The 16,877-nt window shown below is 64.7% G+C and overlaps 5 protein-coding genes across 5 annotated transcripts; 1 reads left to right on the top strand and 4 right to left on the bottom strand.

Moving 5' to 3' along the window:
* Positions 1–352: 352 nt before the first annotated feature.
* On the top strand, positions 353–2,310 carry EMIHUDRAFT_200283 (hypothetical protein; the record flags this gene model as incomplete). Its single annotated transcript, XM_005792065.1, has 2 exons — positions 353–1,084; positions 1,153–2,310. The coding sequence occupies 2 exons, from the start codon at positions 353–355 to the stop codon at positions 2,308–2,310; spliced, it is 1,890 nt and encodes a 629-aa protein (XP_005792122.1).
* A 429-nt stretch (positions 2,311–2,739) lies between these two features.
* EMIHUDRAFT_200284 (hypothetical protein) lies at positions 2,740–3,168 on the bottom strand (the record flags this gene model as incomplete). Its single annotated transcript, XM_005792066.1, has 1 exon — positions 2,740–3,168. The coding sequence occupies one exon, from the start codon at positions 3,166–3,168 to the stop codon at positions 2,740–2,742; it is 429 nt and encodes a 142-aa protein (XP_005792123.1).
* A 2,300-nt stretch (positions 3,169–5,468) lies between these two features.
* On the bottom strand, positions 5,469–7,543 carry EMIHUDRAFT_97861 (hypothetical protein; the record flags this gene model as incomplete). The annotated part of the gene is made up of 5 exons (XM_005792067.1): positions 5,469–5,627; positions 5,762–5,833; positions 6,182–6,623; positions 6,771–6,945; positions 6,979–7,543. The coding sequence occupies 5 exons, from the start codon at positions 7,541–7,543 to the stop codon at positions 5,469–5,471; spliced, it is 1,413 nt and encodes a 470-aa protein (XP_005792124.1).
* Positions 7,544–10,031: 2,488 nt separating this feature from the next.
* EMIHUDRAFT_200288 (hypothetical protein) lies at positions 10,032–11,185 on the bottom strand (the record flags this gene model as incomplete). The annotated part of the gene is made up of 4 exons (XM_005792068.1): positions 10,032–10,409; positions 10,475–10,567; positions 10,641–10,750; positions 11,125–11,185. The coding sequence occupies 4 exons, from the start codon at positions 11,183–11,185 to the stop codon at positions 10,032–10,034; spliced, it is 642 nt and encodes a 213-aa protein (XP_005792125.1).
* A 1,358-nt stretch (positions 11,186–12,543) lies between these two features.
* EMIHUDRAFT_200290 (threonine-tRNA ligase) lies at positions 12,544–15,582 on the bottom strand (the record flags this gene model as incomplete). The annotated part of the gene is made up of 8 exons (XM_005792069.1): positions 12,544–12,636; positions 12,722–13,139; positions 13,230–13,582; positions 13,651–14,046; positions 14,339–14,536; positions 14,637–14,788; positions 14,817–14,905; positions 15,023–15,582. The coding sequence occupies 8 exons, from the start codon at positions 15,580–15,582 to the stop codon at positions 12,544–12,546; spliced, it is 2,259 nt and encodes a 752-aa protein (XP_005792126.1).
* Between the last annotated feature and the right edge of the window lie 1,295 nt (positions 15,583–16,877).

Genomic DNA, 16,877 nt, shown 5'->3' on the forward strand with positions numbered 1-16,877 from the left:
ACAGGCGCCAACCTATCAGTTCTCAAAGCGACCCACCACCATCCCTCATCTACCGCCCGATCGACCGCATTCGTCTCTTGCGAGTTCCTCTTTGCTCCAAGAGGTTCCAGGGAACGGGGAAACTCTGAGCTCCCTCCGCGTGGCGAGGTGGAGGGCGGCGAGTAGGTAGGCCCATACACAAATCAAAACAAACAAACGCGTGAACAGGGTCTTGCCCGATCGTGTAACGCGATCCGAAATCTGCAACCGCTAACTTTTTACCAACCAAACTACCTTCGACCGTGTCTGAGCAAAACGGCGTGCAGGGGCGTAAAAGTCGCCTACCGGTTGCCCAACCCCAGTGTTTGGAAAAATGACGCCCATGCTCCGCGCGGTGGGGCTGGCGGTAGGCCTGACGCTGAGTCGCTGTAGCGAGGACGTGTCGACGGGGGACGATGCGGACTATTGGGACGACGACTCGTACGGCTTCAGTGTAGCCGAGGGCTTTTGTGCGTTTCAGTGCGATCCGGCATATCTCGGCGATGGGGAGTGTGATGATATGTGCAATGTGGAGGCGTGCGACTGGGACGGCACCGACTGCTTTCATGGCTACGGCGAGTGCTACTCGCATCCGGACGGCTCCGACTACCGTGGTGCCCTCAACCACACCGAGAGCGGCTATCCGTGCCAAAAGTGGTCCGCGCAGTGGCCGCAGAGGCACACGAGGATCCACACCAACTTCCCGCACGCGGGGCTCGGTGGGCACAGCTCTTGCCGAAACCCAGACAACGAGGCGCGGCCGTGGTGCTACACCACCGCCCCGGAGACTCGGTGGGAGTACTGCGAAATTCCCCCACTGCAGCCGTCGTGCCACCACAACCCCAGCCACAGCCGAGAGGCGCCGTCGGCAGCTCGCCCCCTCGATGAGGCGGGGAGCGGGGACACGGAGCGCAACCCGTACAACCTCTCCTTCTACGGCTTCGACTACTACTCGTCGTACGACATATTCCCCTCGGTCGTGTTTGAGCGCGACATTGTCAAGGCGCTGCCGCTCAACAAGCTCATCCACGGCCAGCTCGACGAGCACACGTACGTCTTTTACGAGGTGTGGATCCCCGCCTCGCCGGCCCAGTGCGTGGCCGCCCATACCGATCCACGCTGTCAAACCGCCAGGTGGAGATTCCTCGCTCGGTCGAGCTCATCAAAGCGGTCGTCGTGCCTGGCGAGGGCGACCCGGACCTCTACGTCTCGTTCGACAACCCCTTCCCCACCGGCGCGAACTACACCTTCCTCTCCGATAACTACGGTGTCGAAGAGGTGACTCTCGGGCGGTACAACTACCTCTTCTGCGGCGCGGCGGGCGTCGAGGCGTCCTGCACGCTTCACCTCTCCATCCTCGCGTACGATGAGTACACGACTTTCTCCCTCGTCGTCTACGGCGTCGAGGACCCCACCGCGGAGGACGCGCCGTCCCTGCAGTGTGCGCCGGGCTGCGAATGGCCCTCCATTGGCGACGGAACCTGCAACCAGCAGTGCAACGTCGAGGCGTGCTTCTCCGACCGCGGCGACTGCGAGTGCGACCAGGACGTCACTCCGGACTGCATCGACGGCTGCCCCATCTCGTGCAAGCCCGAGTGGATCGGCGACCACTACTGCGACGAGGCGTGCTTCCGCGCCTCGTGCCAGTGGGATAAGCACGACTGCCTCAAGAGGGGCGAGACGCCGTGCGGTGACGACTGTCTCCCGTCGTCGGTCGGCGACGGCGAGTGCGACGCCGCGTGCAACGTCGAGTCGTGCGGCTTCGACGCGAACGACTGCTTCCACAACCACGACGAGTGCTACGAGCGGCCCGACGGGGCTGACTACCGCGGCAAGGTGGCCACCACAGAGGGCGGCTACCCGTGCCAGCGGTGGTCGGACCAGTCGCCGCAGCCGCACACGCGCACCGCCCAGCACTACCCCTACTCGGGCCTCGGCGGGCACAATTTTTGCCGCAACCCCGACCGGGAGGAGCGGCCGTGGTGCTACGTGGCCGACAAGGACGCGGGCGTCCGTTGGGAGCACTGTGCCGTCGGCGAACCCTCGGAGAGCGCTTGCGTCCAGCCACCCCCGCCGGCACCACCGCCTGCGGTCGAGGGAGCAGCGGCGGCGGTGGAGGTGGTAGGCGCATTTGTACTCGGCCTCTGCGCCATCCTCCTCCTCCTCTACTGCCGCCGGCTTAAGCACAAACGGGCGCTGCGCACGGGCAAGTTCACCCAGTATGGGGGCACGGACGACTCCATCCTGGGCAGCGGCCTTGAGATCAAGCCAGCCGTGCCCGACTCGGCTTGAGAACCGTACCCCCGTGGCGCGGCCCCCGCATGCCGAATGGTTTTAGTTTTTACCGGCGGCTCTCTGGCAGAGTCGAGAGATGGGCGAGAGTACACACACCGCCAACAGTGCGTTTCTCCAACTTTTTTGCGAGACGATTTAGAGAACAAGCCAAAAAAAAGAGCGCTGGTGATCCGCGCTGTCATCAGCAGATTGGGTACTGGGCCGCGGGCGACGAGAGGAAGAGGTGAGAGGTCTGAGGAGGGCGTTTATTAACCGTTTAACCATTAACGTTCTATTTCTGCATTCTGGGGGAGCTGACCGGGCGCCGCGCGCGCCCCACAACACACGCGCCACAAGGACAGACTCGCGCCGAGGCTCGGTCACGACGAGGCGCCGCGGGCCCACGATGCATGAGGGTAATCGTTCAAGCACACGCTTCACTCCCTGCTATAACGGGGATAACGTGGTGCAGATCATCCGATATGCTCGGAAGACTGCGTGCTGCATTTGCACAAGCTCCTCGATGGAAAGAGGAGGCTTCCTCAATTTTGCTGCGAGTTTGGCTTTGTTTTTGGAGAGCCGCATGGTCGATCGGTCATTGGCGCAGAGGCGGACAAACTTCGCGGCGGTTTCTGTGTTGATGCCGTCCAGGCCAAGCGCACAGATGCCCTCATACGCATCCTCGAAGGCGGTGTCGGGCGGGCCGATGCAGCAAGGACACCCAACAGTTGGCGCTTGCGCAGACTCGCCAGCAGCAGCGGGCGGCCCAAGCGCGGACTCGCCAGCAGCGCCATCCGCGTCAGCGACGGCGGGCCGCCCAAGCAAATACTCGGGCGTGACCCAGTGGCCGCCTGTGGACAGGCGTCCGAGCGCCATGAGCGGACTCGCGAGTCCCACAGAGACGACAGCGCGAAGGGATCGTTGTGCCTCGTAAGATCGGGGCGGTGGCAAGAAAAAGATGACCTCCACTCCCCGGCCCTGGATGTGAGGCTGCCGACTGCACTCCAAGTGCTCCAAGTGCTCTCGTGGCTGGCTGGTGCCCTTCCTGCGTGCTGGAGGAGGTGGCCTCTTGCTGTTAGGACCTGTATGGAGCAGCAGCTCTACGTGCAGCCTTGCGCTCCAAACAAAGGTCACTCGACAAGCCGCCGCCGCAGAGACAAAGACGCCCGGTGGTGGTGGTGGTGTTTGGTGGTGGTGGTGGTGGTGGTGGTGGTGGTGTGTGTGTGTGTGTGTGTGTGTGTGTGTGTGTGTGTGTGTGTGTGTGTGTGTGTGTGTGTGTGTGTGTGTGTGTGTGTGTGTGTGTGTGTGTGTGTGTGTGTGTGTGTGTGTGTGTGTGTGTGTGTGTGTGTGTGTGTGTGTGTGTGTGTGTGTGTTGGGGGGGGGGGGGCTTCTGGAAAACAGTCCTGCTGCACGTATGCTTCTTGCACTTGTGCAAGATTGGGCGTCTTCTGCCGCAGTCCCTTTGATGGGAGGCCCCAGGGTGGGGGCCACCTCGAACCCCTAGCCAGGGATTCGAGCGGAGGGTGCCCCGGATTCATCTATCCGTCGGGCCCCGGTACATTCATTAGAACTGATCACTTTGCGCAGCAGCCGTCCCTTCGCCGACTGGACGGCAGTGCGCTGCGCTGTCGCTCTGTCGAGCACGCTCTCGTGCTTCGTTGTGACGCGGGAGTAAAGTCGAGAGGCAGCCCTCGACGAGCAGTCCGGCCTTCCTCAATCTTCCCCCTCTTCAGGGATGCAACCGTCGTGGGTCCAGATTTCGCAGTGGGCCGCCATCAGTGGCCTTCTCCCGTTCTGTGAGCCCGATCCCGCTGTGGCCAGCTACTTTGACAGACTCAGCGTCCTACGGCTGGCCGTCCTGGCCGCGGCGTGGCGCCGCATCCTCGGTTCTCTGTCCAACCTCGGCGTGTTCGGCACAGTGCACGTGGATGAGGATACTTTCCGGACGGCGTGCGCCCAGGCACTGCTCTCCCGTCAAATCCCCGTGCCCGAGCTCTTCTTGCAGTGGGGCACTCCGAGGCGATCGTACCCTTGGGACCAGAGGCAAGCGCGAGCGCTGCCCAAGCGGATCGCCGGCAACTAGTGCCGCCCGCGCCTGGCGCGACCGCCTTCAAGCGCGGGCGGCCCGTGGCTTTGCTCCATCAAACGGGACAAGGCAAAAACACAGTTGCACAGATACATGCCGGCGGCGCGACTCCCCCCCCGCAGATCGTCCTCAGTGGGGGAGACCGCGACACCGGTGACGGAGCGCAGTTGGCGGGATTCACCGCCAGTGGATGCGTCATCATCTCGCTCGCTGCTCCGCCAGAGGCGCCACCTGAGGACGAGGGGTTGGAGGAGATGTCTTCCTCTTTACCCCGGAAAGGGGGCAATCGATACTCGACGGGCGGGTTCGGCGCGGCGTGAGAGCCGGAGCGAGGGGACCTCGCCATCGTTCGGCCGGCCTTGGCCTTGCCCTTCGGCTTATCTCCTGGCCGCCTGGCCTAGGGCAACGCATTGGGAATAGCGGCCGAGTCGTGGGGAGGGGTGCGCAGAGGCCTGAGCCTCAGGATCAAGGAAGACGTGTGCACATGCACAGCATGCATCACCATCAGAGGCGGGCCCGACCTCTCATCAGTGTGGCCCTGGTTCACTTGCCGCTTGCCTTCCCTGCGGCTCAATTAATTAGTCAGCTGGCGCGTAGGGGTAGGGCCATCGCGGGGCGCGGGGCTGGCGCGCGCAAAGCAAGCCAACCGCTGCCTGTGGGGGGTCGACACGAAGGTACAGTCACTGTACTCTTATACTGTCGACAGAGTGCCTGGGGGCTCTGAGAGGGTCAGGGTGGGGTGGGTGTTACGGTTTCGCGGTGATCGGTGATGTACCACATTCCACTGTCCCGGCTCCTGCGCTCCTCTCTCTTATATACACTTACACGCACAACGAATATATCAAATCATTTATAATTTATATGCCCGGATACCGATACGGCACGCACTCATACACGAAAAGCGCAGTCGATCCTCTATCAAAGAGATGGTGCAGCCGTCTCCACTGTCTCCACAACACAGGGCGCAGTTCGAAAAAGTGCCTAGCGCACACGCACGCACCCCACCGGCGCACCGGCACCGCCCACCCCACCCAACCTGCACAACCCCCCATCCCTTTCCCCCCTCTTGCTGCCTGCTACTACTACTTGCTTACAGCATGCCCCGCGGAGGCGCGCCGACTGCGGCTTGCGGCAGCGTTGGAGGGCGTGCGTTTGAGGGGGAGCATGCAGCGGGGAGAGGGTGCGGTGACTGCCTGTCGTCGAGAGGCGTCGAGTAGACGCGCCGGAGCGTCGCATCCGGCATGAGCGCCTGTGGTTGGGGAGGTGCGGCAGTGAAGAGGAAGAGAGGGTGCGGGGGCGCGTGTGTGCCGAGGCGGGACGGCGGCGTCTGCTGCTCGCCTCGGCCCAGTTGCCGAGGAGGCCGCGGTCGAAGGGGTTGCGCACGACGCCGTCCTCGCCCTTGTAGACCTGCTTGATGTGCTCGTAGGTGGTCAGGTTGCGCGAGATGAGCAGCGCCTAGTGCGAGCTCCGGGGAGGGCTCGAGCCAGCCTGGCGCGAGGCGGCCAGGCTGCGCGGGGCGAGGTGCGCGTGGAATGAGCCGAAACCGACCAGCAGCGCGCTGACGGCGGCGCAATAGAGGCAGAGCAGCATCGCCACCGGGCAGGTACGCGCCGCCTCGAGCGCCGCGCGCCCACAGACCAAAGCGGAGGGGCGAGGGAGGGGCGGCGGCGGCGGGGGCGAGGCGTCCCCGTAGTAGGCGGCGGCGGCTTCATGGCTGGCGAGACGCGAGGGCGAGAAGTGAGAAGGAGGGAGAGGGCAGGGGAGACAGGTGGCGGCGGCGCGCCTGTGCGCGTGCGGTCGGACCGGGCCGTGGTGCGGGTCGTGGTGGGCGAGGAGGGAGGCGGCGAGGAGGAGGAGGCGCGACGCGGAGGCGGTGAGGACGAGGGCGGCGTGGAGGGCCGTCGCCCACACAAAGCCAAAGAACCACCGGTAGTTGTTGTGCCCGACCGAGTTGCCGATGTAGCAGCAGTAGTGGTCGTACCGCGCCACGCACCGGTCGGTGATCCGGCAGTGGTGCGTGCGCGGCGGGCGCAGATGGACGCAAGCGGTGCAGAAGCCGTCGGGGAAGCGGCGCTGCTGCTCGAGGTAGAGGGCCTTGCCTATGGGGGGACAGGGCAAGATGTGGGGAGATATCGCGAGATATGATCTCGAGGTAGAGGCCTTGCCCTCGCGCAGGAAGAGGACCGCCTCCGAGTGGCGACCCTGCTGCGAGAGGACCGCCGCCTTGACGGCGAGCTCGTCGAGCCTACTGTCGAGCGGGCTGGCGTCGAGCAGGGCCGCGGGCATGTGTCGCGCGGGCACGTGTCGCGCGAGGAGAGAGCGGCGGGAGGAGGCGACGAGGCGGAGGAGAGGAAGAGGAGAGAAGCCCTGGGCTGCAGCGGGGTCTGCGCACCGCTCCTCAATCGCGGTGCTCACCCGCTCCACCTGCGCCCGCTGCGCCCGCTGCGCCGCCGAGACAGGAACGCCTCCGGGGTCGGCGAGGCCGGCCGCAAACATGAAGCCACTCGACGCGCCAAAGGTGAGGGCGGCGGCGAGGACGACGGGGGCGTTGCCCCACGCGACCAGGCCTGGCGCAACCTACGAGATAGCACGCCGCGCACTGAGCCGAGGCTCCTCTCCCGGCGGCGGCGGCGGCGGCGGCGGCGGTGGCGCCCAGACAAAGAAGGCTGCCGTCTCGAGCAGGATGAGCAGGAACCAGAGGACGAGCACAAGCGGCAGCCGGCACACCACGCGCGCATGCAGCCGCTGAGAGACGAGCAGGAAGCGCAGGTTCACGCGCTTCGTGCCTCCCACGATGTCGATCATCGGTATCCAGTGGATGTCACTCTTGCCGCTCAGGTACGGCTGCCGCGACGCCGGCGCAATGGAGAACTCTGTCTCTTCGCCGCGGCCCAGGAGGCCGAGCGGGTCGGAGACCTGATCGGCCGTGAGCGCCACCGAGTCGCCGTCGCGTGCCTCCGCCGGAGGCACACCCGTGCACGAGACCGCCGGGTCCGCCACAGAGAGCTGCTCGCCAGCCTCGGGATCGTCGAGCAGGCGCGTGTAGCCGCCACCGTTGTTACCAACGGGAAGCGAGTACCGCGCGGCGTGGGAGGTGGACCGGCTCCGCGCGACGGACACCGCGGTGGCCGCCTCCTTGGCCTCCCGCTCCGCCTTCTCGAGCATGCCAAGACTTTCAGCGCCAACGTTTGCCAGCGCGCGTTTCTTTTTCGTGTTCTCGAGGTAAGACGGGGAAATCCTTTGGCCGCGCGTTGGGTAGCGAGGATTGGTTTTCGTGGTAGGAATTCATCTCCCTCTTAAGGAGGTCCGCTGGTCAAGCGTGCACAAGACCCGCACCCGCTCCCGCTCCGGCGTGGGGAGTGCCAGGCGGGGCGGCGAGCGGAGATGGAGAGAGAGGGCGGTGCCTCGCTGTCGCGCGAGAGCGGCGAGAGCCAGTCTCCGAGGTCGTCTTGCTCCATAGGATTCGAACAAAATACGAATGATCCCAAAAGACACGAAACCAAAGGACCCACGGACTAATTGACATACGTACGGAGCGCGTGAATGGGGGCTACCGGCGTAGAGTGGGGTAGGCGCAAAGCGAGTGACTTTGGGGGGTCATAATGACCCCGCCCGTCTTGGTCCCTCTGTACTTCCCAACACATTACGCACCCTCCTACCTACCCGGGCAAGCCCCGGTCCAGGCGCCGGCCTGAGGCATCGCAGAATCGAGAGAGGTTCCAGTGGGAGGGCCCAACTTCAGAATCGTGCTTTTGTTGGGTTGGGTTGTGGCTGGGTTGGGTTGGTTCGTTGGGTTGGGTTTGGTTGTTGGGTTGGGTTGTTCCAGAGGGGGAGGGGTGGCTGTGCCCCCCGACTGCGCCGCCGCCCGCCCACCGGAGTCGAGCTCGAGGGCGCGGCAAGAGCCCCTTCGTCCCCGCGGGCGTAGCGAGCCCTGGCTAAAGATCGCGGCCTGTAGACGGGACGAGCAGTGCGCGACAGTGGGTGCAGGAGAGGTGATGGCAGGCGTGCGGCGCGGCAGGGGTCGCGCGGTGGGGGTGCGGGAGATGGTGGCGTGGGGCACGGCAGGGGTGGCGCGGACCCCCAGCAGCAACACTCCTGAGCCGTCGCATCGCGGCTCCTCGAGGAGAGCGGCGAGCTTGCTGCTGAGTTGACAGTGGAAGCGGACATCATCGTCCATCGCCAGCACCCGCTCGAGCCGCGGTGACCGCCGGATCATGCGCAGTAACCTCCGCATCGAGGCGAGGTAGCCCCTCTCGCCAGCAGTCAGGTATCCCGGGTCGCCGGGGCGCAGCACTTCTGTGGCTTGACCGACAGGTGCCTGCCGCCGCCACACGAGCACCGTCCGGTTTGTAGCGGTGTCGTACTCCGAATCATACTCCGCGCCGTACAGCGCCTGCCCGTTGGCAGCGAAGAAGCGGGCGCACGTGCACTCCGTGCCCCGCGAGGATGTTCTCAATCCGGAGGTAGGCCTGCAGCAACGCGATGCTCGCCTCAGCGCTCTCGGTGCGCGGTCGGCGCAGAGACGGAGGTGTGGTCCCGCTACCATCCAAGCTTCGAGCGAAGCGTGGCATGCCGGCAGGGGGTGGAGCCGCGCGCTACTGGCTTGACTACTTGGCTTGGCTACTCTGCCCGGCCGCTACACCGCCGCACGACCTGCTCGTTGGCAGGGGTTTGGTTCAGGCTGAGGACAAGGGGCTGCCGAGATTCCTCCCACTGGGGGCCGACTGACCCAACCGAGCGTCTGGTGGAGCACTCGGGCACCCAGTAGCCGTGCTCCTCGTACCAGATCGATGGCGAATGGGAGCAGGAACGTAGTTTGAGCTGCACCTGTTGACGCCCGAGGTTTTTGCCTGCCGCCCCTGCCTCCAGCAAGGACTTGAGACTGTGCGCTGACGATCGCGAGGAGGCGCTGCTGCCGTTGCCTTGCCTCAGCGTGGCGACGTCGGCCAAAGAACTTCGTGGGTCATGAAGTTGCGCGCCGTGCTCCAACCATTTGCACTCGAGACACGCAACTGTTATGAAGTTTAAGAGTCAAGGTGGCCGCACCCGATTTTGCCGATTTATTGTAGATGCAATGGAGAGTGTGTCAAAACGTCACGAAAATGCAGGGGGACAATCGACAAAATTTGGACAAGGCCGAGCGTTTTTAATCTCTGGCTCGGTCAGTCAGTGGGGCTGGGTGGGGGGGCCGAGCCGCCTCGGGGTGGCGGGCGGGCGGGCGTTTTGAAAAACAGAAAACAGAAAACAAGAGGGGGCCCGGGGGCCCAGGCCCCCCACTGGGAGTAGAAAATACGCCCAAGGGGGCCAAGGAGGCGGCGCGGGGAAGCAGCATCAGGTGGGAGCAGGAAGGATGGCGCTTAGGGTCGGCTTTGAACAAGGATTTCCAGGTTTTAGATCAGTATTGGTGTCGGCACACATCCCCACATGAGGTCAGCGGCGCGCAGCACAGTGCCTCTACTCTCGCACACAGGCTGATTTTGGCTGTGCTTTCGAGTTTATTTTTGTTTTCAGACTAGGGGGCCCAACCCCCTCAGAGGCGGCGGGCGGGCGCCCACTGACCGAGAGATATCAAAAACGCCTTTTTGCTTTTAGCTAAAACAGCGCGCATCACCACAATGTCGACTGCAAGTGTTCACAGTCGACAGTCGGAAGCTCAAGCCGCGAGGAAGCGAGCACGGCAGTCCGCCTCTGCGCGCGCCGCCACCTCGCATTCGTGCAGCTCGTCGCGAAGCCGCTCCTCCGTCGCCGCAGCCCGCGCTCGCTTAGCGAGTGAGTCCCGCTCGGCCATCAGCAGCTGCTCGGCCAGCGCGGCCTTCCGCACCTTGCCGTCGCGCACCGCCAGCGCGGCGTCGTATTCCGCCTGCCTGGCCTGGCTCTGCTGCAGGTGGCTGGCCAGCAGAGCGTCCAGCTGCTCGCCCGTCGCCGCCTTGACCTGTTCCTTGAACACCTCCTCCTCACGCGGCCGCTCCTCGATGAGCCGCCGCAGCGCGGCCTCCGCCGCGTCGCCGTCCTGCTTCAACCGCACCACTTCCTCATCGCTCAGCGCAGCGCGAGCTGCGCTGGCGGTGCGGCGGTGAGCGGGTGGCGCTGCCCCACCGGCGAGGCGGTGAGCGGGTGGAGCTGCCCCACTGGCGAGGCGGTGAGCGGGTGGAGCTGCCCCGCCGGCGCGGCGAATCGCGCCGCCCTCACCTGCAGTGCTGGGTGGTTCGCCGGCGGGCTGTCTGGAGCGGCGACCATGGGAAGGGCCGCCTCCGATAACAACCGACGGGTCTGGCGAGCTATCGAACAGGCTACGGCCATCGAGCTGGCCGTCGAGCTGCATCATGGGTGCACCGTGCTTGCGAAGCGAGGGCCTCGGCGCCAGGTGCAGACCTGGCGCTGCGAAGAGGAGGGCAGCGACGGCGCACATGTGCAATGGACGCGGGCACTCGGTCGCTTGTGCTCTCGCACTCCACCGCTGCCAGCAACTCAACCAGGGCGTGCAGATCAGCAAAAAGAAAAATCCGCGCGCGCCGCTCCGAAGGAGGGAGACCACTGCGAAGAGAGATAGACTGAGGCAGACGCCGCGACGGGCCGACTAGCACCACACTGCTCTCCTTAGAATCATAAATGTTAAACGATCCACCTGGCTCTCTATCTAGATAAAGACTGTTGCAAAAAGTCTGCGGTGCAAAACCCGCCTAAATGAAACTGCGAAAAATGCTGTGACGGCCAGCTCGAGAAAAAAAGTGACGTAGAGCGCCCACTTAAAGCGTTCGCCGCATACACAAGGTCCGCCTGCGTGCGGCGCCAGCTTCTCAGGGCCATCGCGCGAAAAACGACGGAGGAGATGCATCCTAGCTGTCGCCACCGAAGGCGACTCGACGCCGCTGAGATCGGAGATCAAGATCTGACAGGTCACACGTCGCTCCTTTGACGCCGACGTGACTCGCCCGTGCAGAGCACATCAGGACACGGTCTCGACGCGCTCGGTACGACGCCTGCGACCCGTCTCGGGTCAGGTGGCACGACGCTCACATCGCGCCTGCCAGCGCTGCCATGCAGGCTGCCACGACGAGGTCGAGCACGCTTCTATACGCTCGCCCAGCCTTCCTTTCCATCCCATTAGGCAGCCTGGGAACAGTGGCGGTCAGAGGCAAAGCCTACGAGGGGTGGTGGAACCACATGTCACGGCCACCGCCGGCTCGACGCGACGACAGCCTCCGGAGGCTGACTTTGAGGCACCATCATCGGACGACGTCGACGAGTTGGGTCGCTCTCGCGGACCGGCAGCCAGGTAGCCCCCCATACTAGTAGCACCAGCCATGGCCTCAGGGAGCGCGGGCGAGGGCGCTGGGAGCAACACGTGGACAAAAAACATTAAAATTCACCCGTATTTAGAGGGTGCGGTGCGTCCTAATCTAAAATCCGAGGATTAAGGATTCAGGCATCGCTTCAGTGAGGCCAAAGTGAGTTTATGGATGTGTGAGAACGGTACGGGACACGAGGAGGCACGCGGACCAACTCGTCGGCGACTCTGCTGCACGCCGTTTCAGAATTTTTCTCAGCGTGAGCGAGACGTGGAAGAGTGCCACCGTCGGGTAGGACGGGTCGGCCCGGAGCATCAGAGTAGCCGTCGTGGTCGCGGCGAGCAGCGCCGGCCACTCCGGCGCCGCGTCGGCAACATGTGAGCATGTCCACCGCCACTTCGCGGTCGCAGCGCTGTTTGTCGCCCAAAACGCCGCTGATCCCTCTGGCGGGCCAAAGATCGACTCGCATGTCGATTTCGACGCGACGGGCGCATGGAGGCATCACGTCTCCATGCGCCCGTCAAGTCGGAGCCAGTCTGCGGCGACCACAGCGCTCACCGCAGGGATCGGCGAGCTTTTCAGAGTCAAGCGATTGCGCGAAATCCCACACTCGTGGATTTTGGTACGCACCGCACCCCCTACCGTATTTGCAACTTCAACTATCCCTTGCCCGTGTGGCGTTGGGTCCGCCGGGAAGCGGGTGCGGGCTGTTTTCTTTCTTTCTTAGGGACACAGTGCCATTCAACCGCCACAGCCCGCGCCCACAGAATATGAGAAACGGAACGCATCACTCAGCCGCTCGTGAGAGCAGAGGTTTGCGGACCGCTGGTGCGGCTAGCTAAGGCCCGCCACGCAGCCACGCTCCGCGGCTCGCGTCTAGACGTCGGCGGGCTGGTTGTCGAGGGTGTGGTTCCTCTCGAGCTCCGCGAACTCGGCGATGAGGTCGTCGATGCGCTTGACGCCGTGCACCTGGCGGGGAGGATAGCACTCATCAAAGACGAGTAAGTGCGAATGCACATCTACTAAGAGGCACCTGGTTGTCCCGCGTGCGCACGTTGACCGTGCCGTTCGCCTCCTCCTCCTTGCCGACGACGAGGATGTAGTTGTACTGCGCGAGCTGCGCCTCGCGCACCATCTTGTTGAGCGTGCGGTGGCTGTCGTCCAGGTCGACGAAGTAGCCCGCCTTCCGCACTCGTTTCTGCACGGCCCTCGCGTACTCCTCGAAGGCGGGCGAGACGGCCATCACCATCGCCTGCCGCGGCGAGAGGAAGAAGGGCCACTTGCCGGCGTAGTGCTCGATCAGAATGGCCATCATCCGCTCGACCGAGCCGAGCACTGCCCGGTGCACCTGGAGGAGCGGCGCGAGTGGCGGCTGGTGCAGCGGCGTTTGGTGCAGTGGCGGCTGGTGCAGCGGCGTGTGGTGCAGTGGCGCGGCGTGCTGTGCGCAGGTCGCGCGGCTCGGCGGTCCGGGGCTGGGGCGTGGCACCAGCACGGGCCGCTCCTCGGTGGCGACGGCGGCGGCGTCGCCCTCGGTGGTGGCGGCCGAAGTGCCGGTCGTGTACTTGAGGTCGAAGCGCATGGGCAGGACAAAGTCGAGCTGGGCGGTCGCGCACTGGTGCGGCCGCTTGAGGGCGTCGTACACCTGGACGTCGATCTTCGGCCCGTAGAAGGCGCCGTCGCCCGGGTTGAGAGTCCAGCTCTGCCCCGTCTTTGCGGAGAACTCGTTGAGGGCCTCCTCCATGAACTGTTCGGCCTTGACCCACGTCTCGGGGTCGCCGAGCGCGTTCTTGGGCTTGGTCGACAGCTTGAGGGAGAAGGTCATGCCGAGGTACTTGTAGACGGTCGCGATCATGTCGAGCACGTTGGCGACCTCCTGCTTGATCTGCGAGACCATGCAGAAGATGTGCCCGTCGTCCTGCTGGAAGCGGCGCACGCGCGTGAGGCCGGTGAGCGCGCCTGCGGGGCGCGGCGTGGACATGTCACTGGGACGCGTCCTTGGGCGAGAGCCGGTCTCGGCGGGGGAGGCTCGCCCGAGAGCTCGTTGCGGTGCAGCACGCCGAAGTCGGCCATGCGGAGGGGCAGCTCGCGGTAGGAGCGCTTGCGGTGCTTGAAGAGCATGCAGTGGGCGGGGCAGTTCATCGGCTTGAGGCCAAACTCCTGCCCCTCGACGTCGAGCAGGAACATGTTCTCCTTGTACTTGGCGGCGTGGCCCGACGTCTCCCACAGCTTGAGGTTGAAGATGTTTGGGGTGATGACCTCGTCGTAGTCGCGCTCGAAGTACTCGGCCTTGATCATGTTCATCAGCTTGTTGTAGATGCGCGTGCCGTGCGGCAAGAAGAAGCTCGAGCCGGGCGAGACCTCGTCGAAGAAGAAGAGCTCCTGCGCGAGATGGCGGGACGTGTCATGGACGTGTCACGCACGCGGCCTGGGCAGGGGCGGCAGCAGAAGGGCTCCTGCTGCAAGCCGAGCCGGCGGTGGTCGCGCTTCGCTGCCTCCTCCTGCGCGCGCGCCACAGCGGCTGGTGAGCGCTTTGGAGGGGTGGGTCGGAGGGGTAGTGCGTGCCCTCCTGGCGTGGCGAGGCGTGGGAGGCTGCGTGCGGGCGCGGGAAGCTCGCCTGAAGTCGCTCCCATGCCCTCAGCTCCTTCTTGTCTGGGAAGGAAATGCCGTACACGCGCTGCAGCTCGTCGTTGCCCGCCTGGCCGAGCCAGTGGGCGGTCGAGTTTTTGGTCAGCTTGAAGGCCTTGACGCAGCCCGTGCTGGGGAGGTGCGGCCCCTTGCAGAGGTCGATGAAGGGGCCGCAGCGGTAGACGGTCGTCGACGAGCCGTCCGGCAGCTTGGACGAGATGAGGGCCTTCTTGAAGGGGTTCGCCTGACGAGTCGAGCATGTGTGAGCGGTTGGAGGACTTGAGCTGGGCAAGAGGCTCGAGGGGCTTCGCCTCGAAGATGCGGAGGCACTCCTCCTTGCTGACCACCACGCGCTCGAAGGGCTGCTTCTGGTCGACGATCAGCTTGGCCCTCGACTCGAGCTGGCCCACCTTCTCCTTGTCCACCGCCGCCTCCCCCATGAACGAGTCGTAGAAGAAGCCGCCGTCCGTCGGAGGGCCGTGCGTCAGGTGGGCGCCTGATGGGATAGAGACAGGTTGAAAGACAGGAGGAGGAGCAGAGTGGAGGGCGGTGAGTCAGGCGGGCGCCGAAGAGCGACTCGAGCGCCTCGCCGAGGATGTGCGCCGACGAGTGCCTGCGGACGCGGCGCAGACGGGCTCAGCCTCCGCCCCTCCCACCATACGCGCCGGCCTGGGGGAGGGAGGGAGGGAGGGAGGGAGAAGGAGGGAGGAGGAGGAGCCGGCGCCAGAACGTGATTTGCCCCTCCGCGTCGCCAAACTTGTGCAGCTTAAGCTCGCACGAGCCCTCGAGCGGGCGGTTCAGGTCCCACAGCTCCCAGTCTTCGGAAACCTCGCCCTCCTCCTCGTCGGGACCGTTTGCCATCGCGACCATTCCAGCCTCCAGCGGCGACGGCAGCCGCTCGCCCTTTGCGTACGAGACGCTCGCGACGCAGCACGCCTGCGCCAGGCCCTTGGAGATGGCGGTGGCGATGTCGAGCGGAGAGGTGACGAAGGCGGTCGCGGGGCGGGTCGAGCCGTCGGGCAGCGTCACGGTGATGGGCGGTTTGGCGACCGACTCCAGGAGTGCAGCTTGCCTCGCCACGACCGCCTCGAGCACGTCGTTGCGGCTCTTCACCCACGCTGGATCGGGAGCGGGCGAGAAGCTGCCGCCGATGCGCACACCTGCGTCGGTCACTTTGCCTCTGGAGCTGGCCACTGCGCGGCCGCCCTCCTTCCGGCCGTGCGTGCTTGGCGAGGGTGCCGAGGCGCTGCCCGCGCACTCCATGCTAGGCGGAGCGGATACGTCCGACATGGGCAAATTTGAGTTGCTTTGCAGAACTGCTCGAGCGCGCGGTGGTGTGCGGTGAGCTGCGCTCCTCCCGCACGTCGCACAGCTACGAGCTCCGCGTCGATGATGTGCTGCGAGGCGCCCCAGAGAAGGGTGCTGAAAGCTGCACTCCTATCACGAGAATGTTTACCTGGCGAGCCAGGAGCCACCCAAGTGTGTGGTGGCGGCGTGCCGTCCTCCCATCCCTCCCTTGGGTTGTCTGTTTTCTTTCTTTCTTTCTTTGAGCCACCCAAGACGCACGCACAAGCAAGCACAGACAGTCAAGAAGGGAGAGACAGCAACGACAGTCAGAAGGCAGCGCTGGGACATAAAAAGGGCAGCTTGCTTAGAGTGTGCAATCGTTTGACTCCCCGGGGGACACGAAAGAATTTTACAACGAAACTCTCTCGCACGACACTGGGCACGGGACTGGCGCGCACGAAAGAACACGCGCACGCCCTCACACACATGACAAGCGATCCCACGACAGCGATTGTGGGGACTACATGATCCGTACGTGAAGGGTGGAGGGGCCCGTCCGCAGAGCTAGGCGGCGTGGGCGCCCCCCACCCACTGGGGCCAGGGGGATCTGCCGCTTGCTTGTTCTTGACGTCGTTGACGCCACCGCCGCCATCCATGGAGATCTGCTGCGTGTGGTGGACGACAAAGGAGGAGGCGCTCGCCGACGCCGCCCCATACACCGTCCGGTCCGTGTTGGTGCCCACCGCTTCCTTGGCGAACACGTGGAGGAACTGGTTGGTGGGCGGCGCAATGCCACCCAAAGTTTCCACGAGCACCAGCCGCGTTATGGCTTTCTTGACCCACTTCGCGTCGTAGTACTGCGCCCCCATCCACTTCCAGCCTCCATTCTTCTTGACCCACCGGGTCCATACGCGTGGTCTTTGACCCCTCCCTTTCCAGTCGAGTGGTCGAGCGGTCCGTCCACCTGACGGCCACGCTCCTTGCACCCCACGACCCCCGGTCAACGCCTTGTCTAGCGTGTTTCCAAACCCGTAGAGGTGGCCCACCGACGCCACATTGCCACCATTGTCCCACGAGCCCCTCCCCGCCGTCGTCGACTTGATGAGAGAGTTCCAGCACTTGACCTCGTAATGCACGTCCCGCATCGTGGCGAAGTCGCCGCCGAGCTCGCAGATGTGTTGTCAGCGGTCACGGACGTGTCGTTGAGGTGCCGCGTCACCTCGGGCTTTTCCTTGTCCCCGAGGATGCTGCTGCCAACCGAGCGTGCCCGGATGGCATTCTGGGCGGCCCTTAGCACC

This window comes from Emiliania huxleyi, assembly GCF_000372725.1.
Source record: "Emiliania huxleyi CCMP1516 unplaced genomic scaffold EMIHUscaffold_11, whole genome shotgun sequence".
Lineage (NCBI taxonomy): Eukaryota > Haptophyta > Isochrysidales > Noelaerhabdaceae > Emiliania > Emiliania huxleyi.